This window comes from Manis javanica, chromosome 8, assembly GCF_040802235.1.
Source record: "Manis javanica isolate MJ-LG chromosome 8, MJ_LKY, whole genome shotgun sequence".
NCBI lineage: Eukaryota > Metazoa > Chordata > Mammalia > Pholidota > Manidae > Manis > Manis javanica.
The window spans coordinates 112,212,978-112,239,267 of record NC_133163.1 but is presented as its reverse complement, the minus strand read 5'-3'; the positions used below and the strand labels follow the sequence as shown (position 1 = coordinate 112,239,267).

Genomic DNA, 26,290 nt, shown 5'->3' with positions numbered 1-26,290 from the left:
ACCGCACAAAAAACAGACTGCAGGCCACATCTGGCCTGTGGGCCTTAGCTTGCCAACCCTGATTTTAAGGAAAGTGAATCCAAGAAAAAAAAATGCAATGTTATAGAATAAAACATCTAAAAGTGCTCTCATCAGACTAGGCTGCAACAATTACCAGCATACCGATATTAATATAATTTCCTTAATTGTTTTGCACATGGAAGGAATTTTAATGACAGGCTGCATGCACTTTGATCTCCTACCCTGAAACTACAGACATTGAAAGAAAGGGCAAAGGAGAGCTAGAATATGCTGCGCTATCCAAGTATGAATTCCTATAGGACTCAGAGGCATTGTATTAGCATTTACTATTTCCCTGAACAGATCTGGCTAATCAAAGCGGGAACATCTTAACTTTCCCTTACATAAAAGCATACGTGCAAAAACGAATTTTTCCCTGGAAGAGGTGGTGACTTGAATTTAGGGAGCTGATCAGAGTGATCAGAAAGAGCAGCAGCTCAGGTTTGAGAAGTGATACAGACTTGGATTTGGGGTTTCACTAGACTCTGCTACAACCAGCTGTGTGATCTTGACACTATCAACCTTAGTTTTCTCATTTACAAAACGGACAGAAGGATAAAGTTTTCTGCTGTCAAACTATGACTACACAAAATAATAAAACCACTCAGGAAATACCCTAACAGGAAGGAGGGGGTGGGGCAGAAGGGCAGACAGTAAAGGGAAGAAGCTAGATGGTCCTGTTCGAGGACATGGCCAGGCTCAGTCCAGGTCCTCCTAAGAAGTCAGCGTGCCTTCGTATCAAAATTAAAATGAACCCATATCCCACTGGATTCACAATACATATCTAGCTGTATTATATTTCCTATAATTGCCTTTTGCTTGTTGTCTTGATGTTCCATTTTGCAGACATTTAATTAAATGTTAATTATGATCATGTAAGGGGTTTGGGAGAGCCGATCAAAAACCTCTTCTTAGTTCTCAAACACTTGAACTGGAAGGCTAGTTGGTCCTAGGCACTGGGCTGTAATTTCAAATGAATAAAATATCCCTATTCAATTGTTAATAAATATTATCTGACTGATTTTCTGGAAGATTCCAAATAAGCCAACTGAAAAAGCAGAAAGGAAATGAGGGAAACTGAGGTATCTGAGAAAATGGCAGAACCTTAGAGAAGTAAAAAAAAAAAAATATCTGTGAGACAACTGTATCTGTAATCCAAGTGACTAATTGTCTCCTTCCTTCCATGATGGCAGAGCAGCTACGGAAACAGCATCTAGACAGCAAAGGCCCTTTTTTTTAAAACTACTTAAACTTTGACAAAGCAAAATTAAGACTTAAAATGTGTCTTCGTGGGAAGAAACAGCTACACATACTTATCTACCAAAACATACACACAAACCCCAGACATTAAGAAATGGACCTTTCCTGTGAAGTAGACCTTATCAAGTTTTGTCAGCTATGCTGAGACAGACCATGTCAAAACTCAGTCAGAAAAGCCCAGGAACTTAAACCACCTAGGGACCTCAAGAAATAGCTACGATTAGGAGGAGATGAACCATGCTCTTACCTCAACAATTTCAGATCACAGGGGACAGGGATGAAGGTTTCAGAGGGTGAACACTGATGCTAGAGACGCAGACACTCCGATTCTACGGTTGTAGTCAGTGAAGAGTGTGTGGAACTTTTCACTAAAATGGTGGTCGACATTCACCTTATTTTCCTAGCTTAATTTCAACTACAAAGCTTTAGGTTTCAGGTATATAAATTCTGGTGTTTGAAGGTCGTGTGATATCACTTCCTGTCAGGGCACTGAGGCTAAATAAGAGATATGGATTTCCCCTCCTCCATGCCAACTGAAGACACAGTTGAGAGCCTCTTTTTACCACATCCACCCCACAGAATATATAAAGACCAAGATCACACATGAGATTCACCCCATTTAACATCTACCTCCTATTCAAGACAGTTTTAGGACACTGCAACTCTCCACAGAACCAAATTTCAATTATTAAAAAAAAATCTAAGCAAGAAAGATTTAATCCTTTAGGATGAAAGTAATTGTTAGAAGCTACTATTGTAAAAGGAAACAGATACCCATGTAAGGGGAAAAAATTAAGGCAAAAAAAGAGAAAACTAATAAAACTATTATAAATGAATTACAGTCATCCAAGGAACTTAGCAGAAAGAGCATCAAAGAGATTCACTTACTTTCAACACAGAATGTTTCTGGGAGGGTCACAAACAGACTGAACAAAAGGCTACCCACTCAACTTGTTAGAAATTGTCCTTTACCATCTGGATTGCAGGATGCATTTAACAATGAAAACGAGTTATTTGGGATTTTGAAAGTAGTACCAGCATCAAAAATTAACTCCCTTTAGTTACATCAAAAATTAACGCCCTTTAGTTGCTGTAACAGCTCCCACCAAATCTCTTAGGAATATACTTGAGATGTGACATTTAAAATCTGCTTCCTCAGAAAAGAAAAAGTCCCACTCAAGAATGACTGCCAAGAACTTGCAACTCAAACTTCCCTAAACCCAGATATTTTGACACCAAGGAAGTTTCGGACCACTCGATTCATATGAAAGAGGCCAACAAGCCACAGCCTTTCCTAGTACTTGATTTGAAGAACATTGTATCACCAAACATTCTCTTTTTAAATGCATTATTCTTGAAACATACAAATATTCAAATGCACTTATTACCATAGCACTGGCCCCTGGTATCCCAGAAGTTCATGGTGGAATATGCTGTTAAGAACCATTTGGAGGATGCTTAAGTGAGCTACTATAACAATCCACGAACATCACCCAGACAACCAAAAGCTAAGATTCTTGAAGGCGTTAATTAAGTGCAGCTATTAAACAAGGGAAATGATGTTAAGGTCACTTGTACAGGCATCTTAAAACCAGCTTTGATTTGCTCTTCAGTTTATGGTAAAAGATCTTGTTATCTGAACACAAAGTCTCCCACTACAAAAGGAAAGACAGCTCCCAGCCAAGATCAGGAAAAAACTGAATCAAATAAAGGTAATTAGGGAGGTATTTTGCATGTTGTGATTCATTTATCAAGTAATAATTAGAACCGAAGCAAAATATACAGAGAGGCATGCAGAATGTAAGATCAGTTTCCGGCTGAGAAGCTGTTACACATACAAGTCCAAGAAGTTAAAAAGTTGACAAGTGTTGCGTCTCAGGAGATGGTAGTGAAAGAGTGAACAATTTTTTTTCCTGACCACACCATCCCCGAAGTCACCGGTTCTCTAACACCTCTTAAAACTCACAGAACAATTTAATGCTCCACAGACACTCCATCATTAGTCACTTTTTGCTCTTGATCCTGAACTTGATCCAAAGGAATTAGAGGGAAAATGGTAACCGGACTCCCAGTTCCTGGAGAAAGTCCTGTGCTCCTAGTGCTTTCCATTTCCCCTCCGTTTCCCATCTTTTCTGCTCAACCACTCTACGGTATAGTCTGCTTCCCCTTTTCCTATCTTATCCAGAAATCCTTTACTTTCTCCACTAAGTACCCTCATTCCTTCCTTTCGGTCCCTGAACTCTTCTCCCCATCTAGTCATTTTCTTCTGCCCCCTCCTGTGAAGAGATGTCCAGACCTCATGCGGCCGGTGCCCCTCATCCTTCACCTCCTGACCACTCATTCCCCTGAATTCCCTCCCTGCTGCCGGGTTCTCGCCCCTCTGTCCCTTGTGTCCTCTGACCCTTCACGTCCCTCCCATTCCCCCAACCCTTCATTTCGCCCTTAACATTTCCTTCCTCCTTCCTGCCTTTTGATCCATTTCACACCCACTGTTCCCTTCTCTCACCATGAGATTTCCTGTGCCCCCCACTTTGTCTCTCTAAGACCTTTCCTGTCACGCCCCCAACCCTCTCATTTCCCCCCACTACCCCTGGCCTAGGTTCCTCCGGTTCCCCTTCTGCCCCCAAGTCCCCCCTTCACCCCCCAACCTCACGTCCCCCCCCGCCCCCCTACCTCACGCCTTCACCCTCTCCCACTGCCCTCGCCTCCGTGCAGTCCCCGGCGTCCCCTCCCCGGGGGGTCCGCCCCCCGCCCTCTCCCAGGCCCCCTCACAGCCGCCCCCCATCTCTCACTCCCAGTCCCTGGCCGCGGTCCCTTTCTCACCGATGGTGGAGATGAAGGTGGTGTTGAAGGCGTCCTCGGAGAAGCGGAATAGGAGGCAGGTCTTGCCCACTCCCGAGTCGCCGATCAGTAGCAGCTTGAACAGATAATCGTACGTCTTCGCCATCTTCTCGCTCCGGCCCTCTGACCAGGGAGCTAGAGCAGCAGCAAAGAGAGAAGAGGAGGGGGCCTCGGGCGAGGGGGCGTACCCGCCGAGCCGCCGCCGCTCGCCCCGCCCCAATCCCCGCCCCCTTCCCTGCGCGCCCCGCCCCGCGAGGCCAATCCTCACGAGCCTCGTCATCACCACTCGCGGCCCAGGGCTTCATGGGACTTGTAGTTTCGTCGATGAGGCTCGGGCGTGCCTGGCGCGGGCTGTCCGAGCGACCCCAGCGGATAAAAGAAGACACACTCTGGGCGGGGTGACGGGGTGGACTAGGCGTTTCCACCCGAGTTGGGAAGGGAGGCGTGGTTCCAAATCTACGCGTCGAGCCGAGGCAACTTAATTTCGTCTTTTCTTTGTGTGCAGGCTCCTTTCAAATCCAGGACCTCGGAATCTGAGTCCCGCGGTTCCCACATCTCTTCCGCCAGGACCTGGAGCGGAGATACTTTCTTTTCTTCACGCTGCGATGGCGCAGCTTGTGGATTATCTGCCAGAGTAATACCTGGCTTCTCCTTCAATTCCTGTCCAGCACTACCTCCAAACCCTCTTACAGAGCTCGAAAAGAATGACTGCTTTTCTAACTTGAACCCCAATCATGTTCCCTTCTTCACTCAACACAAGAGCCAAATACGACGAGTTTTCAGAGGATCTGCGATGCAGACCTCCTCCCCCACCTCGCAGGAGGATGGATAAAAAAATCTTGGGACAAAATATGAAGGCTTGTGCTAGAGGTCTGTGCCCTATAAAACTGCAAGCATCGTATGTGGCAGGAACTGACCGTGGGAATCTAGAGAGTAAGATTTGGGTTTTGTCTGGGTTCAACCACTCAACCACACACACACAGGCTCTCTACACCTCAGTTTTCTCATCTGCAAAATGGAGTATAAAACCAGCTGTTTCATACGGTTGTAGGGAAAACTGAGATACTGAATGTGAACACACTGAAATTCATAAGGCATTTTAGAAATGTTAATGGTGATGGTTACCTTCTTCAACCCTTAGTAGACTCAATGGATGACAAGTGAAGGGGGAAAACAGCATTCCGTTAGACTCAATTTGAACCTTTGTTTACTGTTTCAGACTATTCTTTAATTGTTTTGTGCATGTATTGTTCAGGCCTCTTTCATTTGCTAGTGGCAGAAACCCAACCAGATCAAGCTCTCCTGAAAGGGGAATTTACTGGCTCAGGTTAAGCCAAAGGGCAAGCAAATAGCTCAAGGAGGTGTAGGACTAAAAACGCTATCCAGTCAAGCCTCTCCATCTTTTATCTCTTCTCCTTTCTCAGTTTTAATTTCTAATATGTCAAATACCTAAGAAAAGACCCACACAAACAAAAGTTCTTCAGAGTCCTCAATAATTTTTAAGAGGATAAAGGGGTCCCGAGGCCAAAATATTTGAGAACTACTGGCTTAGGTATTAACCTTATATCTGAGGAAACACCTTCTGGAACGTTAGAGATTATTAAGGGAACCAGTGGACTCAACCATTAGTGGAATAAGGAAAAATCTTGGACAGTTAGTAGAGCAAAACAGCAGGCTTTTCTAAAACACATCAAGTACCATGTGACTTCATGTACAATGCCAGTGATATTCCATTCTTAGTCTTTCGTGGCAGAAGATTTATTTGGCCTGAGTATTGGCTTTTCCCTTCTATGTGGAAAGAAGATGAAATAAGTCATTAACTCACATTTACTGATCATACTGTACCCAGATGGTTGCTGCTAATCTAATGTCTAATTCTTAGAGCCTACCTGATGGGAACAAAGCTCTAAGAAGGCCTATGTCACAGTTTCTGCCCCTAATGAGGAGGGAGTCTGCCGTCTGGCACGGCTGAGCCTCCTCGCTCCAGACAGTTCTTGGACAATTTTGTACACTTGGCCTCAGCCAGGACTGAACAAGTATGGGGAGCTCAATTCTATACCTTCATCTTCATTCTGGAGAAGAGAAAAAGAAATCTTCAAAGACCAGTAGAATCTTTTTTTTTTAAATGTATACTGATTAAAATAAATTTTAGTCCTACCATCTGCATGCAACTGTTGGCATTCTCTTTCTGTATGAATAAGAACATACTGATGTAGTAAAGAACTTAAGTTCAGAAGAGAAGCTAGAGTTAGGAATTTTAAAGTCCCTAGATTTCCTTAGGGGAATTTTGTTAATTAATGGGAATTTTAAAAAATAATCTTTCCTATTTTCACTTCCCTGGTTTTTCTCTACTACCAAGTATATATAAGATTGGGACTTTCTAGCTGGTACATCTGTGCACCACTGTTGAAGCACCATTTGAGCATTGTGACAGGTCAGCACTACTTCAAAAAGAATCTGATATTTTCTTGTTATGCATTATTAATTTTCATATTTTATACAACAATATGTTACTTGGAGATCAGATTTTGGTGGTAGGAACAGTACTATTGAATCAAGGCACTTTGCTCAAAGGACTGGACAATAAGTAGTATATTTGTAGAACTGGAGTATCACAGGTAACAGGTTGCCTTTCTTTATCCAAGATGGGTGAACCCCTTTCTAAAAACCCATGTTACTGTGCTCTGAAGAGACCACATCAATATTTTTGCTGGTTGCCCAAACCCACCCTTGAATGTTATATCACTTAAGTGCACTATGCAAAGCTGCACATTCAATTTGGTCCTGTAAATACATACTGAAGTTTTTGATAAGGTTATGTTTGTAGCAGCCTGACTTACAGAAATCTAGGTGTCCAGGGCGTTTCCCCTCTGTGGTCCTTGTCAGGTCAGGACTTGTGCTTCCTGCTTTTGGGAAGCTGCTTCTCCCCACATTGTGGCAATGAATCACGGTACTTTACTCCTCCAACCACAGAGTTGGTCATATGATCAAGCTGGATCAATCTGAGTTCTTTGTGAATTTTCTGAGCTGGGGAGTTGATGGTGAAATAAGGTCTGTCTGGTGTGAGGTTTGTGAGTTGAGCTGGTTTCATCAGAGCTCTAGCTCATTTTCCTGTGTTCTCTTGCTGCTGCCCTTCATATGCTTACCGTGTCCTCAGGCTGGCCTTCCTCATGGTAGCAAACAGGACCGCCACGTTGCACAATTCCAAGGGCATATTCACTTCTTACAGTTTTTTCAGCTTGGAGGTCAAAGACCCCCAAGAGTCTACAAACATATTCTTGAGGATCTATATGTTCTCTAGGCAAATTTTCAAATTAATTCAAGCATTCTTTAACTGGTTTAAATTGCTCCATGACACTTGAGTGCACCTTTCTTAACTGCTTAAATGACATTAAATTTGGTTGAGACCCCAACTTATCAAGGGCTGGCAAAACTGGTATCAATCATTCTGGGGACTCTTCTTCCCCTTAATTATATCCTATAAGAATCCAGACACCTTACATGGTCCTAAAAAATTAGGAGAAAAGCAGCCTCTGGCTATCAGTCTGCACCTGTCAGTATTGCTGCTTCTGTCCAAACACCCTTGGGTTCTGGTCCTCTGCCATCTATTGAGTACAGCTGTCCTGGTGGGCTACAAAGATGTCCTTCATGGTGATTATTTTCACTGACTGATGACTCAGCCATCGAATAAGTTCTCTCTCTGTTATCTAGTAGTTTGTGTACCTCTTTGTCTTCTCTCTTAAAACTTGAGCTCTTTGAGGAAAGGGACATTACTAATTTCTCACTGTGACCCCAGCATGCCTAGCAAGATGCCTTACATTAGTAGGTACTCAGTGAAGTTGTCAAATGAGTGAATGAACATCTGACTATCATGCCAGCTGTCTAGGTAGTTTAAAAACATCTGGGACATCTTCCATTTATTATTTGCTATAAGACCTGGGTATTTTTAGTCTCACCAAATATCTTTCTTGTGGCATTTTACCTTGTATTTATGTTATTCATTCTGTAAGTATACTATTCATTATTGTGTTTAAGAAACCAGTGTGATTACATATTATTTCTCTAGCTTATCAAGATCATATTGAATGATAATCCCTTAAAAATACCAATTTTTCTTATCACCTGTGTGTCATCCAAACACATGCTTTTTGTTTAGTGATATTCTAGTGGGATAATTCTATAATTATCCTCATCAAAGCGGGACAGACTGTACTCTTCCCCCCTACTGTTGTTTCCTGAGCAATCCCTGGGTGAATAAGGTCCACTCCAACAAATATCCATTAAGCTCACACTCTGAAACCAACTCAGCAAGGCCACCTGGAAGATACAAAGAGATCTGTCATGTGATCCCTGCCCTCCTTATGCTTGGCAGCTAACTGATGGGGAGAACCCACAAGTGAAACGTCCCATGATGAATGGGAAGAGATATTTGGCTGATAGACACTTCGTTTTTCTGATGGGTCAGGTGTCCATTCCGACTGGCTAGGTGTCCATTTTGACTGGGCACACAGTCTAATTGGTCAGGTTTCCAATGTGATTGATCAAATGCTTGTGCCAAATTGATTATTTAATATTTTGCATATTACCACTGGATGCAAAAGTTAAGTAAATATGACATGATAACACAAAAAAATTGTTACATCAAAGTACTATGTCTGCTTGATTAACAAATCTCTATAAAGGTGAGTAATCCAGTATCTCAAATGACATACCTAGGATCTGGTTTCTAGTGTTTTCCTAGCAATGCTTCCTCAAAGTAACACTTATTTCAACAGGCCAACCTAAGTGGTTACAAAATGTCTTCCTGAAACTCCTGGGACTCTGCTTCCAGATTCAAACAGAAGAACAAATAGAGAATCATCTTCCTCAAAAGTTCAAATAAATGTATTACAATTGAGTTCCATAGGCCCTGACTGCCCTTACATGAACCAATCATAGGGTCCAAGGGAATGGCCTAGGCCAACCAGGTTAAGCCATTGGAGGGCTCAAACTCACCCTAAATCACAGGGTTCTATTAGAAAAAGAGAAGACAGGAACAGATAAGGCTATGGAAACAACAAATGAATACTACCACCTGTTTCAGGGTCAAATGTATATTGATATTTGAGTACTGCTAAATGATTGGTTATGTTGGGACTTCTGGAGCAGTCCTGGAGCTGAATCCAGGAAAATTCTGACTTGTCGTTCTCTTAAACAAATGGACTGATGTTGAACTAGGAAGAAGACGCAAAGGAAATACTGTTTCCTTTAGGAGGGGACAGGTGGTCCAAAGTTAGAATTAACAAAGGCTCTTAGACACCTGGTCCCTTTTCTACCCTACTTCAGCAACCAGCTAAGGTTAGACACTTCTGGTAGCCTTGAGCTTTCTAAGTTCCCTATCAGTTTCTGACAAGTCTGTCCTGTTTTTTTTGTAACCGAAAGAGAACAGGACTAAGTATCAGGTGACCTGAGTTCTGTTCCTAGTTCTCCCACTAACTTGCTCTGTAACCTTAAATAAGGACAACAAACTTTCTCAAAAGTTTGAGACAAACTTAGACAAATTCAAACTCCCTTAACAGATTGCCTGGGATCTGCTCTGGGGATTCTGGTTTTATAGAAACTGGTCTACCAGGCCAACCAAACAGCCTGAGGAATCAAGGGCATTTATAAACAGCCGCAAGGCCTAGTGGGTCCCATGGAGGCTGCCAGGCAGGGCGTGGTGCTGGGAAAGGAGCCCAAGACACCTAGTTCCTTGTTCTAAAGAGTGTTCAATTCACCCTATGACTCAGTTATCAGCACTTCTCTCTTTCCAAGAAGTGCAAAGTTTCGGTCAATCCTCTCTGTGATGGCAACAGCAATTTTATTGGGTTGACAGCAATTTAATGATCTGCTAATCTATAGTTTAGAGAAAAATGAACTTTTGCTTTGTATTTTGAGCCATATCCAATCATATTTCTGCCTCCAATTCCTACTTAGTATGGATAATCATTCCTGAATAAGCTTAAACATAGACTTTTTTATCCCTAATTGAACAGCAGCAAGGGCTTATAAACAGAATCAATCAGGGAGCATGTCAAATGCACCAGAACTTCTGATCAAACACCCTCTCTCTTGAAATTCCTTGTTCTCATTGTTCAGACAGAACTGAAGAATTGATATGAAATCAAGCAGAACTCTTTGATTACTTATTTTTAAGATTTACAATGATAAATGATGGTGACAAACTAATGGACTGCTGAAGAAATAAGACTGAATAGGTGATTCTTTGGGCCTGAATGAATATTCAGATTAAGAAAAAAACTGCTAAGGAAATCCCAATCACAGAGTAATTTCCCACATATCACTTTCTAAACCTCAAGTACTATATGGACTAATTAGGCCTGTTTGGGGGATTATCAAACATCTTATTTCTGCAATGAATGGCATCATTTGGCATTTAATATTCATTGAGGCTTTTATGAAATAGAGAGGTGTCCATATGTCTCTAGAGCAAAACATTTGTGTTAGCCATCTGCTACTCAAAAGCAGTTTTGTAGGAAAAGAATGCAAATTGCTTGGTTCTTTAATTACTTTGGGGTTAGACTGTGGGACTGCCAATTCACTGCTCGGAGAATATTGTTTACTTAACCACCAACTTAAGGACTTCTTTACAAATAGCGTGACAAGAAACTGAAACCTAAAATCATCTCTGTCCTTTGAACTCACAGCAAAGACCATTGTAAAGTGATGTGTGAGACTTTTTCAAGTTGGCATTAAGGAGACACTGTCCAGAATACTGGACCTTAAGGTCAGTGTAGCAACATCAGTTCTCTTTTCTTCATCCTGACACCAAAGGAATATGTGACTCAGTACTTAAAAAAAAGAAAAAGTAAAGATCTCCTTGAGCTTGGTATCAAAAAAGGGTAATTTATTCTTAGTCACCCAGGAGCTAATTACCTGGGCTTTGGATCAATGCCATTTGTTTCTCCTTCCTCCCCATCCCGCCCACCCGCCTCTTTAGCTTCTTGAATTGTGGCCCAATTCTCTGCTCAGTACTATCTCCACTAGCCTATGGGTATGCATCATTAGTTGTGATTAATCAGGAGTAACTCCAACCAAGAACTTAACCAAAGTGGAAAACCTGGAGCTTAGAGATTTATCTGGAGATTTCAATTACTGAGGCTTTTTCTAGCTCTCCTCACAGTAAAATTTTCATTCACTGGGGTTATGGTATATAATATAGAATGTAAGAAATTGACAGGCGAAAGAGACCTGGGTTGGCCACAGACTAGCTGTGAGATCCTAACCTCATGGACCTCTGATTTCTAAGATTCTGTTTTAAGATGCTGTAAAACCACTGAGTACAGAGGTCATTTATTTTGTTATCAAAGTTCATACCTGAAAACACTAAGTGAATCAGCAAATATTAGTAGATGAAACTAGAAGAAAGGGTTTCATGGTCAAAACCTTTTGGGAAATACTGCTCCTATAGTATTTGGTGCTATACCTTCTCAGAACCCTCACTACGGCTGAAGTGCCTGGTGGCTCCACAACTGGGTGCAGTGTGCCGCTTCCCCAGACTCCTGCCTAGATGCCCCTTTCTGATGCAGCATTTTATGGGACCTACGTTCTGCAGAATATATTTTGGGAAATTTTGATTTAATCTAAAACCTTAGTTTTAGATATGAAAATCTAAATTATGAATACTGTCATGATGAAAATCAGCACGTTTACAGGAAACTGTCTGGACAGGAGGAAGCATCCATTACCAGAATTCCTGACAAACCGGACAGAGAACACCTGACCCTGCCCCCAGGTTTATCTGGGTTCCAGGGGAGGCCTCCCTCAGGCCGCCTCTGTCACCATCACAACCACAGAAAGATCTGCCAAGGGGTGGGGGTGCTGCTTTGCCTCCAAGTCCTGGGGAACTGGCAGAAATTGTACTACACTGCAATAAAATCATCACCTTATGTGCAGAAGCAAATATATCCAAGAATTCTCATAGTGAAAAAAGCTAGTTTCTTAAATGAATATTCTGGATGCTGCATTTTTCAGAAAAAAAAAAACTAGTGTCAAATAACTAACCCAACATTCATGTTTTTGCTTTTGTATTATTCTGTATTTTGAGGGAGTTCTAGGGTACGTGTTAGAAGATCACATCACATGCAGGCTAATTTACTACAGTGACATCTAAAGTTTTGTATAATGATCTGCACAATAAAATGTTTTTAAAGATTATTTAAATTTCTTGAAGGCATGAATTATATTCACATTGTATCTCTAATGACTAACACAGGGCTTGACATATATTAGGCACAGAGTGACAAATGTTTGCATTAATTAGTAAATTATTACCTGATGATTGGATATTAATAAAATTATGTATAATGTATTAATGATACTAATAGTATCATTCCTTTTGAAAAATCAAAGATAAATTCCTTGACCTGGGTTAGGGTTTATAAACAAAAGCTAAGTTAACACTTCTTATTTGTAATCTTCTTTTGTCATAAACAATTGCACTGTGATATGGTGTTTCTTTTAGGTAATAATAAATGGGATCACTTCTATATTTTACTTTTGAACACGTGCACATAGACTTAGGATTGTAATGAGTCAGGAGACAGTCCTATCTTCAGTAGACAGCAAGTCCTATCTTCCAGTTAGTGTAAAATTCCCCTTTCAGCCCATTGGCCTGTATTAAACATCCCCAGAGATAACACACATAATAATGAGCCTGAAAAAATGTGTGATCCTGGAGGGCCTTTTGAGTCGTCAAAGAAGAATTAAGTGATGTTGGTAAATTATAGTTTGTGTTCTATATTTTCATTCATTTAATAACAAAACACTTTTTTTAGCACCTGCAATATATAAAGCAACTTGCCAGGTACTATAAGGGGAATACAAACAAACTGATACAGAACATCCCTTAAGAAGCCTATGGTCTTGCAGGAGAGGTGGAACATACACATAAATAATTATAATGCTAGATAAATTGGATATGCCAATGATATGTCAGTAATGTGCAACTATGTTGGTTTATAGTTATTTCAAAATCAGTTTACTTTTCTTTCAAAACTGGTAGCCTATAGTTAAGCAGATTACCCCGTGTATTAGAACACCCTGTTCCCTAACCATTGTGGATAAATGGTATGTGTATGTTTCATCACTCAGTATCAGTCACATCAGGTTTTACTGGCAGTCATCAGCATCGTCTGAGAGCCATGCTTCTCATTAGGTGGTAGGACAGGCCCACCCCAGCAAAGTGTCACTGACCAGCACTAAGTCACTTTGACATACAATTCACTTGGAGTGGACAGGCGAGGAGGCTGAATCATGATGCAGGAACCTGAACTGCGGTGGGGAGGCTGAGGGCAATTCAGGAAGTTGGATACTTGTGTGGGAGGCAACGCAGCAGTAAACAGACGAAGTTGTCAAGTGACAACCAGAAATGGGGTCAGTAAAGATAGGCACGCAAACTGTCCCCTGGCTCTGCAGAGGGGCTCTGTCTGAATGAATAGTGGACCTGATGAGAAGGTTTGGGGGCAGAAGGAGGTCACTGTCTGCCACATCCCAGAAGTGATCACTACCTGATGGTGTGAATTGACTCTTTTATTCTGATCCAGGCTATATTTTTAATCTCTATTTTAAAAGCAAAAAAGTTTTAAGGAATTAATTTATATAATCAATATCCAAAGATCATGAAGGAAATATGTCCTTCATTTATTAGGAACAATACTGTCAGAGAAGGTTGTACTAAAGCTTTTGTCTGAGCCCACAATCCAGAATTCAGTGCTGTTAGCACTGAAACACACAACAAATTAACATCAAAGTATGTATCTTATACATGTCCTTATTTACACCTTTGCCTTGAGAACTGGTGATAAAATACTTCTTAGTCTGTGGACATAGCTCCTATAAAATTAAATGTTGTAAATTATGAATTTGACTTTTAAAAATTGAGTATGAATTAATAAGGAACCTTGTAATTTTAACTTCTCTGCATGTCAAGCCAGGACTGGATTATGACCCTGACCTGGAGGGAAACGATGATGTGGACCAGAGGGACCTGTTTTATCCTGCAGCTCCTCCCGACCGTGGCTGACCCAAGGAGCCCTCCGCAACAGGCGAGGCAGTGCACACCTGGTGGCCCTGGGAGTCATGCTTCTCTTCTCCCTCCTACCTGGTCCACTTCAGGGAGGCAACACCAAGGTCACCCATGCTAGGATCACTATGTAGGGCTTTGGAATCTGGCTTTTTATGGGAGGTCAAACTTTCCAGTAAAATATTTAATTACAGAAATTATTTGTTTGGTTTCTGGCCCATAGGCCTACTGGAGACCATGTCTACTGCCCACAGTAAGTTATTTGTGGCAGGCAGCAGACAAAACACTTGCAATAGCTCATGACTGTGTGCATGTTTTATAGTTGAGGTAGCAATTATTTATGTACCCAGTTTTGTGCACTCTAGTATTAACTCGCTTCTGGCTTATTGTTTAGCCAGATATCCTTTGCTCTGAAGTCTTGACAAGAGGGGTCCCTCCCCTGGGGCCCACTCTTTAGGGGGCCCTACTCTTGCCCTCTTCTTTTCCCTCCTCCCCACTGGACAAGAAATGTACAGGCTAGGTAGATTTATTTATTCAGAACCATGCCCCTCTTTTAGTCTATAGTCAGATAGCCAGGCCCCAGAATTTCCTGCCAGAGGCCCTGCTTCCAAGACCAGTATGGGCCTCTTCTCCTGATCTGTTCTTCCAAGGGTACACTGTGACACTGTTGTGACACTACAGGTCCAAGCAATGGCCAAAGTGGGTGGTGACATGTTCAGAGCTCAGACGTATGGGCTGGAATCCTTATCATGTGTGTGTGTGTGAGGCCCATCATGATGCAGGCCAGGCCTGGGAGTGGGAAAGAAGGGATTGGTTCAGGCCAGGACTGCTCTACCCAAACCACCACATTCTGGAGTGGAGCTCTGTGGAGCCAGAATAGTCTAAATCCAAATCATTTTCTAGGTCATTATAAACATGTCTGTCAAGGCAGGAAGCTTGTTGTCTGCAGCAATAATTCAAAATATTTAGACACAAGATATGTGGGCCTCAATTTTTACTCTTGCCTCAGGCCCCACCCATTATGGGATGAGGCATGCTTTTGGAATAGGCTTGATTTTGAGTTTATTTAAAATTTTAATGTAAAGGACCTGGTAACAGAGGGTTGAAGTGTGAGTAGTGGGGGGGCCACTTTGACACCAGATCAACTGTAGCAGTGCTCCCAAGCAATGTTACAACTATGTCCCAATGTCCTGCTCCCTAGCTTGACAGAAATCCTGTGTGTGTGTGTGTGTGTGTGTGTGTGTGTGTGTGTGTGTGTGTGTGTGTGTGTGTGTGTGTGTGTGTGTGTGTGTTTAACATCCACCAAGAAACAGAAGAATATGACTTAGCTGTTTTCAAATAATTCAAGCCCCGCACTACTGCTGTGGTCTAGATTGCTGCTGTTTCACTGCCAAGCACCACTTTCCAGCTGATTTCCTTAAGCTGCTTGGAGTTAAGAGCCAGGCACTACGAAGGCCTCTTCCAGGCAAGAAAGATGATCTAGAAAGGGACTTGGGCCAAGCTTACTCGATGGAACACCACTTCACTTCAGAAAATCCCTAAGCCTTTCTATCTGTTTTGTCAGCTGTAAAATAAGCAGACTAATTCAGTCCTACCTCAGAGGGCAACAAGTGGCAGATTTAATTAAAGATGACTGTGATGGGCTTTGTAATGTAAAGTCATATATAAATGAAAAGGAGCAATAGACTTATTTCATCCAAAGTTTGGAGTGCATCCTGCTTTCCGCTGCTTGAGCCTCTAAACACTGATCACAGACTGCCACAGACTTCAGGGGCGCAGAAAGGCACAGCTGGGCTCGTGTTACCTGAACTGAAAGCAGGGTTTAGTAATGGGAGTGAAGCACAGAGCAATAATCAGGGCACATACCCAATTTCGGGATGGCAGGCAGCACCAAGATCCACTGGGTCCAGCTACTGGCAGATGATGGGCTGGTTTCTGCAACCGAAATACAACGAACAGATGTATCCATTTATTCCTGGGACTGTTCTGAAAAGATCCTTGAGATCTGAAGTGTCACACTGAGGGGAGACCCCTTTCCAAATAGCTACCATGCTCTTCTTCCTACTGTCCCTGTCTCGGTTTTCTGGCTGACAGCTCAGGTTAGAGGTGTTTTCTTCAAGGGGTAGGCTTCATTCGTTAAGGACATACAGCAAGGATCAAGCCTGTCTAGGAACCAGTCCTTCCTTGAAAGCTGTGCTCTTATTCACAGGGTGCACATTCCATGGTTCCCTTAAAGACTCCTCTGCGTGACTCACCAGAAGTCACACTGGTCCAGCTAAGACACACCTGGAATTATTGAACACTTTGGCTAAAGGATTTCTGTCTCTCCCATGATTCGCCTGACATGCATTGTTAGAAAATGTGAATCCTTGCAAAAATGGGCTCAATTCCATTGTACAAGTATGTCTTTAATTTAAAACGGTTTCTCTCCTCAACATGTGGTCCCTATATTTGATTATCCTACATGAAAAAAAATGCTTTTGTTGTAACCATTCATCAACGATTTGCTGAAGTTCATGGAGAAGGTGTTTTCAGTTAACAAATGACGTCCAGTTATTGTTTCAGTGAGGCAGGCTGAAGGGGAGGACTCCGACCACCCGCTGCCTTGCCAAAGGCAGCAGTGACAACATTTGGAGGAAGTAGGCACCTTACACATCTTTTCCTAAGCACTGCCCCCAACCCCTTCCCCAGGGGTGGGCCCCAGGAGTCTCTATCACCCCAAGTGCCCACAGTGACGAGCACGCACTTGTGACCCAAGCTGAGACCACCAGATTCTCTCTCCAGGGCATGTGGAGTTGGGACACAGGCCTCTGGTCAGTCACTACTGGAGCTGGAATGAGGACAGCATATAACAGGGGCTGGCATGGCCATTTCCACTCTGTGCTCTGGGAGGCAGAAAAAACTGGGATGTAGGGAGAGAAGACTGAAACAGTGTCAGGGAATAGAGATGAGAAACCAGGTCACTCCTGAGGGAAAAACAGGCAGCAGGAGAAGAGCTGTCACCGTTCCAGTGGCCTCTCAGGGTTCTGCTCCAACCCCTTGAGGCCCAGCTGCCCTTCCTGTCCTGGCCCATTTCCAGTACACTCTCCATGTTAGCCCAGGCAAGCCTGAGACGTATCTGTTCCGTGAAACCCAAGGAGCCTGGGCTAAGTGAGTGGGCTGGCAGAGAGCGAGGCTGTCAGGGATTCTGGCTGCACAAGCAGGGCCCGCCTGGTGATGCCTACCAGGTGGTCCCATGACACTGGCCTGCCCAAATCAGATGTGCATACAAGTCATTTTTGCTGATCATAAAATTGAATGAAATAGCTTCATAATTATTCCTGAACAATGTTCTCTCTTAGCCACTTCCTGACACACTTCCTTGTGCCATAGGGAAGAAAGACTCCATTGCAGTCACTGTCTATCAGGGTAGTAAGATGCTGTAGATTCATTACTTGTATTCTCCATGCTGTACTGCCTTCCCCATGACCTACCCATATTGTGACCCTGCACTGATATTTTTCAACAGCTTTATTGAGATACAATTCACATATCATACAGCCCACTGACTTCAAGAGTCCAATTTAACGGTTTTTAGTAAAGTCTCTGGACTTGGATTTCTTAAAATGCAATTATAGCATAAGAGATATGAGGTTTAATAACAATTAAAAAGATATAGGATTTTAGTCAGTTATATATTTATGTACATCAAAAGTGGGATGGCACTACACTGCCAAAAAAGCTTGTGTGATATTGGGCGATACTGCCACACATATGACGGTCAGAACAAGACAAGTTACGGTTTCCTGTTATTCTGAGCTGGCAATGTGTTCACTCATCGGGCCTATTTCAAGAGGGATATGGGCAAACGGGAGCATGTCCAGAGGAACATGAAGAAGAGTGATGAGAAACTGCAAGTATAGTTTGTAGGTGCCCGTGATATTCATACCGGAGAAATAAACCAAAGAGGAGATGAAACCTCTCACGATTAGCTCTAGGGCTGTCATTAGGGAAGTGAATGGCATATATTTTCTGTGTTCCTTTCCTAGGCCAGAACCTCAATTGTTGAATTTAAGTTAAAGGCAACCAGATTTTGACATGACATAAGGAACAATCAGAACTGTCTAAAGTTGGAGTGGATTGTCCTTTCCCAACCTGAAATTCTACTTTTAATATATTACCACATTATTAGCAAGTCAGACAGCAACGTCTATACAGCTCTTACTCTGTGTAATGTGTCGTGCTCAGGTGGGTAAAATGAGCCAGTAGGCTAATTCCTCTTTATAAGGCCAATCATCCAGTATGTGGGTTAGCCTAGCAGTCCATTCTTTCTCTCATTTTGCATTTCTGCCTTTTAATCAGAGGAAAGAGAAATGGAAGTCCCAAAATGTCAGTATGGATATTTTGCTAGCAGTTCTGATGATAATGGAACTATTTTTAAAATAACACTTTGGCATTACCTGATTAGGAGTTAGTGCTCATCTCTTCTCCACTGGGCATAAAGTGACTTCATTTTAGTACTTGAAATTGGCTGCGGTGGAAACAATGGAAATCAGCCATGGCTACAGATCGGGAACCCAGCTCTCCCCCAGCTCATTGACCTGTGCCCTGCTGCTCCAGAGTACACGCGTTACACGATGACGACAGAGCTGCCACGATCAATCATGAGGGCAGACCTGCTGCTAGATTTTTGGACTATGTATCTCTATAAAAATGTGTTTAGAGCCAATGGTATTGAACTTTAATGTAAGGCCAATTTGGAATCTAAGTAGTTTAATACTAGCTAGTTTCAGATGAGTGAGATATTTAGGGGAAAATATTTAGGGAAGACTAGACTCACTTTCAACTGCCTTCAAGGCTGTATCTCTTCTTCCTTTAGGAAAACTCAAAATAACCATGGAACCATGATCTATATTTAGAGAGTCTACTATGCCCAGCTGCTTATGCAGTGACCAAGTGACAGAGTAGGAAGACATCTCCAGGACAAAGGCCCTCTGGAAGTGGGAAGATAAAAAGCTCTCTGCTGGACATTGTCCTGCATGACAAGTGGCTCCTTGTGCCACCTATTGGACTTTGAAAGAACAATCTCTTGGCTTTTCATTCACAGGTAAGACTCCAGCGTTTTCTGCACATAGAACAAATTCATAATCCTCCTTAAGTCCGAACTATTGTAAAGCCTTGCATTTTACAAGTCATTATGAGGGAAATCACATCACTTCAAGATTCCCAGAGCAAACTTATTTCTTTATCGTCAACAAGCTCTAGGAATAACAGTTGGCATTACTGAGCACTTGCAGTATACTATGTACTTTTCGAGCACGATCTCATTTTATCTTCATATAACCTTACGTAAAAGGTATAAATACTTTCATTTCACAGATGGGGAAACAACTTAAAGAGGTTAAGTTTTTATATTAGAGTAAAAATTTTCGGTGCTCCTAGGAAACAGGGTTTATCGTCTATTGCTTTGTATGTAGCAGAAATTCCACAAAGTCTAATAACTTTTTAAATATGAATAAATAGAGCCCCATTCTTCTTAATACCATAAGCCCAGTGACCTATTAGCCTTTTAATCACCTTAATCTAATGGGAAAATGGAATGATTTTCATTGATTTTGCCTGTACACACTTTCCAAGGGAAGAGCTCGCTATAATATCTCATTAACCCTAAGGTGACTTAGAATTATTTCCCCATTTTAGAAATGAGTTTAACTGAGGCTTGGCCAGAATTTAGTGGTCTTTCAGTCTTTTCATCACACCCAGATGGGGCAGAGGAAAGACCAAAGGCATTCATCAAGAAGGAACTAACAAAGGTTTGACTGGAAAAGGATTCTGGGTAGGACAGAGGCAGAAAAGTTAGTCCTCAAAGAATGACCATCTCATCAATTATGGTGAGTATGGTACTCAATGGACAAATTCCTGTGCTTATTATACACTGTACATGTGGGGAAATGAGACCAAATTCTGACCTTAAGAAGCCTGTGGACTTTTAGGGAAGAGGAGACATAGACACATAGACACAAGGAAAGTAAAATTGCAGCTTTACAAGAGTATAAAAAGAAAAACCACGTAAGACAGCAGTGATTATTGAGAAATGACTGATGTAGGCAATACATGTTGCAAGAATTCAGAAAATGGAGATATCATATTTGCATAGAGTTTTGTTAACCTCAGAACATCTTCACTATGAGTTGTGGGAAGACCATGAAGTTTTGAGAGAGCATCTGGCCTCTAAGTAGCTTTCTCCCTGAGACCTAAGCAAATAGTGACAGGCTTTGCAGGAAGCAATAGCCAGATTGATGAGGAGCCCAGAGACCTGATCAAAGCAGGCAAGACAGCACTGGGAGAACTCACCTGGCTACTGACTCTGATATTGTGAATATTAATTAATTACTTTTTTTTCTCATTGTATTTTTCCCTCTTTCTACCTTTAAGTGGGAATAGCCTGTAGTTCTTTCTGGGCTTTGTTTTCTTTTTTTTTTTTTTGAGAGGGCATCTCTCATATTTATTGATCAAATGGTTGTTAACAACAATAAAATTCTCTATACGGGAGTCAATGCTCAATGCACAATCATTAATCCATCTCAAGCCTAATTCTCATCAGTCTCCAATCTTCTGAAGCATAACGAACAAGTTCTTACATGGTGAACAAATTCTTACATAGTGAATAAGTTCTTACATGGTGAACAGTGCAAGGGCAGTCATCACAGAAACTTTCGGTTTTGATCACGCATTATGAACTATAAACAATCAGGTCAAATATGAATATTCATTTGATTTTTATACTTGATTTATATGTGGATACCACATTTCTCCCTTTATTATTATTATTATTTTTATTTTTAATAAAATGCTGAAATGGTAGGTAGATGCAAGATAAAGGTAGAAAACATAGTTTAGTGTTGAAAGAGAGCAATTGTAGATGATCAGGTGTGTGCCTGTAGACTATGTGTTAATCCAAGCTAGACAAGGGCATTAAAACATCCATGGATGCAGAAGATTTCTCTCAAAACAGGGGGGGTGAGGTTCTAAGCTTCACCACTGTTGATCCCCAATTTCTTACCTGATGGCCCCCCTGCGACTGTGCCTGTCTTAGGTTGTTCCTCCCTTGAGGAATCTTACCCGTCTCTGGCTAACCAGTCATCTTCCGGGGCCATACAGGGAGATGTAAAGTTGGTAAGTGAGAGAGAAGCCATATTGTTTGAAAAGGTTAGCTTTTTACTTCTTTGCAGATTTATGCCCTGTGGCTTCTATGCCCAGCATTTGTCTTGAGGTATCTTTACCACTTGGAGGAATTATGATACTCAGTAAATTCGATATGAGGCACGAATTCTACTTAAGGGTTGTAATTAGGAAGGAAGAAGAAAAGCTATAGAGGTAGCAGATGGAAGAAAACATGGGAGGATTGATTATTTCTTTGACATATCTTCTTGTAGAGTAACTTAAGCATGTATAGGTTTTAAACTACTAATTAAATTGTGTATACACATTACCATAATAGGAATACAGTTACATAACCAATGCAGATTTATAATTACCAGCCATCTCCAGTGAAACCAAGAAAACCAGTTAGGCACCCTAGGCATTTGTGAAAATTTGTCTATGATATAATGGATATTGTCCAACTGTACTTGAACAGTCTGAGAGAAATCAGACAAATTAAAACAACCCATTCCTGGGAACTGTTCACATCCGATATGTTCTTTTAACCGTAGATAGTCTGTAGTCGTAAGATTTTGGAGCGCTACAACTTGCACTTCTCCTAATTCTTGGTTGAGTTCCAACAGTAGAGACCCAGTCAAATTTGTTGTTTTATTGTATGCCCAGGCCAGATTAGATATATCCTTCTTCATTCCAATGGCAAGTCCAGGGAAACGGTGGGATGGATGCAGCTACAACTGCAGCATTGCCTGGATCTTTGTTGAGGTTTTTTGATGATCATCTTCTGGTATGAGTCTTCCAGAGAGTGCTGATGTTGGAAGTTCTTCTTCATATCGTATCTTAGTTCATTTTCTGGGTAGCCAAATTAGGCTTTGATCCTCTGTATAAACACAAACAGACCCTTTGCCCACACTTTGATATGCCCTTTATACCATTGTGTAGAACTCATTGGAGGTCACCACACAGGAACTGCTTTTTCTTTTTGTAAGAGAAAGGAATATTATCAGAAAAGTGTACCTCCATAGCCGATCATCTGACACCCTTTAAGTGATCAAAATTAAGGATATTTAAAGCATGCGTTAATCGTTGATTTACCATTAGTTTTATCCTATCAAGGAGTAATCCCCCTTTTCTTTCTTTTTTTTCTTTTTTTAATCTTTAATCTACACTTACATGAAGAATATTATGTTTACTAGGGTCTCCCCTATACCAGGTCCCCCCTATAAACCACTTTACAGTCACTGTCCATCAGCATAGCAAAATGTTGTAGAATCACTACTTGTTTTCTCTGTGTTGTACAGCCCTCCCCTTTCTCCCTCCACCGACTATGGATGCTAATCTTAATACCCCCTTTCTTCTTCCCCCCCCTTATCCCTCCCTACCCACGCATCCTCCCCAGTCCCTTTCCCTTAGGTACCTGTTAGTCCATGTTTGGGTTCTGTAATTCTGCTACTGTTTTGTTCCTTCAGTTTTTCCTTTGTTCTTATATTCCACAGATGAGTGAAATCATTTGGTATTTCTCTTTCTCTGCTTGGCTTATTTCACTGAGCATAATACCCTCCAGCTCCATCCATGTTGCTGCAAATGGTAGGATTTTCCCTCTTCTTATGGCTGAGTAGTATTCCATTGTATATATGTACCACATCTTTATCCATTCATCTACTGATGGACATTTAGGTTGTTTCCAATTCTTGGCTATTGTAAATAGTGCTGCGATAAACATAGGGGTGCATCTGTCTTTCTCAAACTTGATTGCTGCATTCTTAGGGTAAATTCCTAGGAGTGGAATTCCTGGGTCAAATGGTAGGTCTGTTTTGAGCATTTTGATGAACCTCCATACTGCTTTCCACAATGGTTGAACTAATTTACATTCCCACCAGCAGTGCAGGAGGGTTACTCTTTCTCCACAGCCTCGCCAACATTTGTTGTTGTTTGTCTTTTGGATGGCAGCCATCCTTACTGGTGTGAGGTGATATCTCATTGTAGTTTTAATTTGCATTTCTCTGATAATTAGTGATGTGGAGCATCTTTTCATGTGTCTGTTGGCCATCTGTATTTCTTTTTTGGAGAACTGTCTGTCCAGTTTCTCTGCCCATTTTTAAATTGGATTATTTGTTTTTTGTTTGTTGAGGTGTGTGAGCTCATTATATATTTTGGACGTCAAGCCTTTATCAGATCTGTCATTTACAAATATATTCTCCCATACTGTAGGGTTCCTTTTTGTTCTATTGATGGTGTCTTTTGCTGTACAGAAGCTTTTCAGCTTAATATAGTCCCACTTGTTCATTTTTGCTATTGTTTTCCTTGCCCAGGGAGATATGTTCAAGAAGAGGTCACTCATGTTTATGTCTAAAAGGTTTTTGCCTATGTTTTTTTCCACAAGTTTTATGGTTTCATGACTTACATTCAGGTCTTTGATCCATTTTGAATTTACTTTTGTGTATGGGGTTAGACAATGGTCCAATTTCATTCTACTACATGTAGCTGTCCAGTTCTGCCAGCACCATCTGTTGAAGAGACTGTCATTTCACCATTGTATGTCCATGGCTCCTTTATCAAATATTAATTGACCATATATGTTTGGGTTAATTTCTGAAGTCTCTAATCTGTTCCACTGGTCTGTGGCTCTGTTCTTGTGACAGTACCAAATTGTCTTGATTACTATGGCTTTGTAGTAGAGCTTGAAGTTGGGGAGTGAGATCCCCTCTACTTTATTCTTCTTTTTCAGGATTGCTTTGGCTATTCGGGGTCTTTGGTGTTTCCATATGAATTTTTGAATTATTTGCTCCAGTTTCATTGAAGAATGTTGCTGGTAATTTGAGAGGGATTGCATCAAATCTGTATATTGCTTTGGGCAGGATGGCCATTTTGACGATATTAATTCTTCCTAGCCAGGAGCATGGGATGAGTTTCCATTTGTTAGTGCCCCCTTTAATTTCTCTTAAGAGTGACATGTAGTTTTCAGGGTATAGGTCTTTCACTTCTTTGGTTAGGTTTATTCCTAGGTATTTTATTCTTTTTGATGCAATGGTGAATGGAATTGTTTTCCTGATTTCTCTTTCTATTGGTTCATTGTTAGTGTATAGGAAAGCTACAGATTTCTGTGTGTTAATTTTGTATCCTGCTACTTTGCTATATTCCGATATCAGTTCTAGTAGTTTTGGGGTGGAGTCTTTAGGGTTTTTTATGTACAATATCATATCATCTGCAAATAGTGACAGTTTAACTTCTTGTTTACCAATCTGGATTCCTTGTATTTCTTTGTTTTGTCTGATTGCCGTGGCTAGGACCTCCAGTACTATGTTAAATAACAGTGGGGAGAGTGGGCATCCCTGTCTGGTTCCCGATCTCAGAGGAAATGCTTTGAGCTTCTCGCTGTTCAGTATAATGTTGGCTGTGGGTTTATCATATATGGCCATTATTATGTTGAGGTACTTGCCCTCTATTCCCATTTTGCTGAGAGTTTTTATCATGAATGGATGTTGAATTTTGTCAAATGCTTTTTCAGCATCTATGGAGATGATCATGTGGTTTTTGTCTTTCTTTTTGTTGATGTGGTGGATGATGTTGATGGATTTTCGAATGTTGTACCATCCTTGCATCCCTGGGATGAATCCCACTTGGTCATGGTGTATGATCCTTTTGATATACTGTTGAATTCTGTTTGCTAATATTTTATTGAGTATTTTTGCATCTACATTCATCAGGGATATTGGTCTGTAATTTTCTTTTTTGGTGGGGTCTTTGCTTGGTTTTGGTATTAGGGTGATGTTGGCTTCATAGAATGAGTTTGGGAGTATCCCTTCCTCTTCTATTTTTTGGAACACTTTAAGGAGAATGGGTATTATGTCTTCTCTGTGTGTCTGATAAAATTCCGAGGTAAATCCGTCCGGCCCCGGGGTTTTGTTCTTGGGTAGTTTTTTGATTACTGTTTCAATTTCTTTGCTCGTAATTGGTTTGTTTAACTTTTGTGTTTCTTCCTTGGTCAGTCTTGGGAGGTTGTATTTTTCTAGGAAGTTGTCCATTTCTTCTAGGTTTTCCAGCTTGTTGGCATATAGGTTTTCATAGTAGTCTTTAATAATTCTTTGTATTTCTGTGGAGTCTGTCATGATTTTTCCATTCTCATTTCTCATTCTGTTGATTTGTGTTGATTCTCTTTTTCTCTTAATAAGTTTGGCTAGAGGCTTATCTATTTTTCTTTTTCCAGTTTCGAGAATTGTGATGTTAGACTATTCATTTGGGATTGTTCTTCCTTCTTCAAGTGTGCCTGGATCGCTATATATTTTCCTCTTAAGACTGCTTTCGCTGCGTCCCACAGAAGTTGGGGCTTTGTGTTGTTGTTGTCATTTGTTTCTATATATTCCTTGATCTCTATTTTGATTTGTTCATTGATCCATTGATTATTTAGAAGCATGTTGTTAAGCCTCCATGTGTTTGTGAGCCTTTTTGTTTTCTTTGTAGAATTTATTTCTAGTTTTATACCTTTGTGGTCTGAAAAATTGGTTGGTAGAATTTCAATATTTTGGAATTTACTGAGGCTCTTTTTGTGAGCTAGTATGTGGTCTATTCTGGAGAATGTTTCATGTGCACTTGAGAAGAATGTATATCCTGTTGCTTTTGGATGTAGAGTTCTATAGATGTCTATTAGGTCCATTTGTTCTAGTGTGTTGTTCAGTGCCTGTGTGTCCTTACTTATTTTCTGCCCAGTGGATCTATCCTTTGGGGTGAGCGGTGTGTTGAAGTCTCCTAAAATGAATGCATTGCAGTCTATTTCCCTCTTTAGTTCTGTTAGTATTTTTTTCACATATGCTGGTGCTCCTGTGTTGGGTGCATATATATTTAGAATGGTTATATCCTCTTGTTGGACTGAGCCCTTTATCATTATGTAGTGTCCTTCTTTATCTCTTGTTACTTTCTTTGTTTTGA

General features: G+C 41.2%; 1 protein-coding gene across 1 annotated transcript in view; it reads right to left on the bottom strand.

The window, feature by feature from the left end:
* The window catches only part of RAB8B (RAB8B, member RAS oncogene family), a 56,249-nt gene extending 51,865 nt beyond the window's left edge, over positions 1 to 4,384 (bottom strand). The window contains exon 1 of the mRNA XM_037004222.2: positions 4,144 to 4,384. Within this exon, the coding sequence (XP_036860117.1) occupies positions 4,144 to 4,267 (124 nt within the window). The 5' untranslated portion in view covers positions 4,268 to 4,384. The remainder of the gene's footprint in view (positions 1 to 4,143) is intronic.
* Positions 4,385 to 26,290: the final 21,906 nt, after the last annotated feature.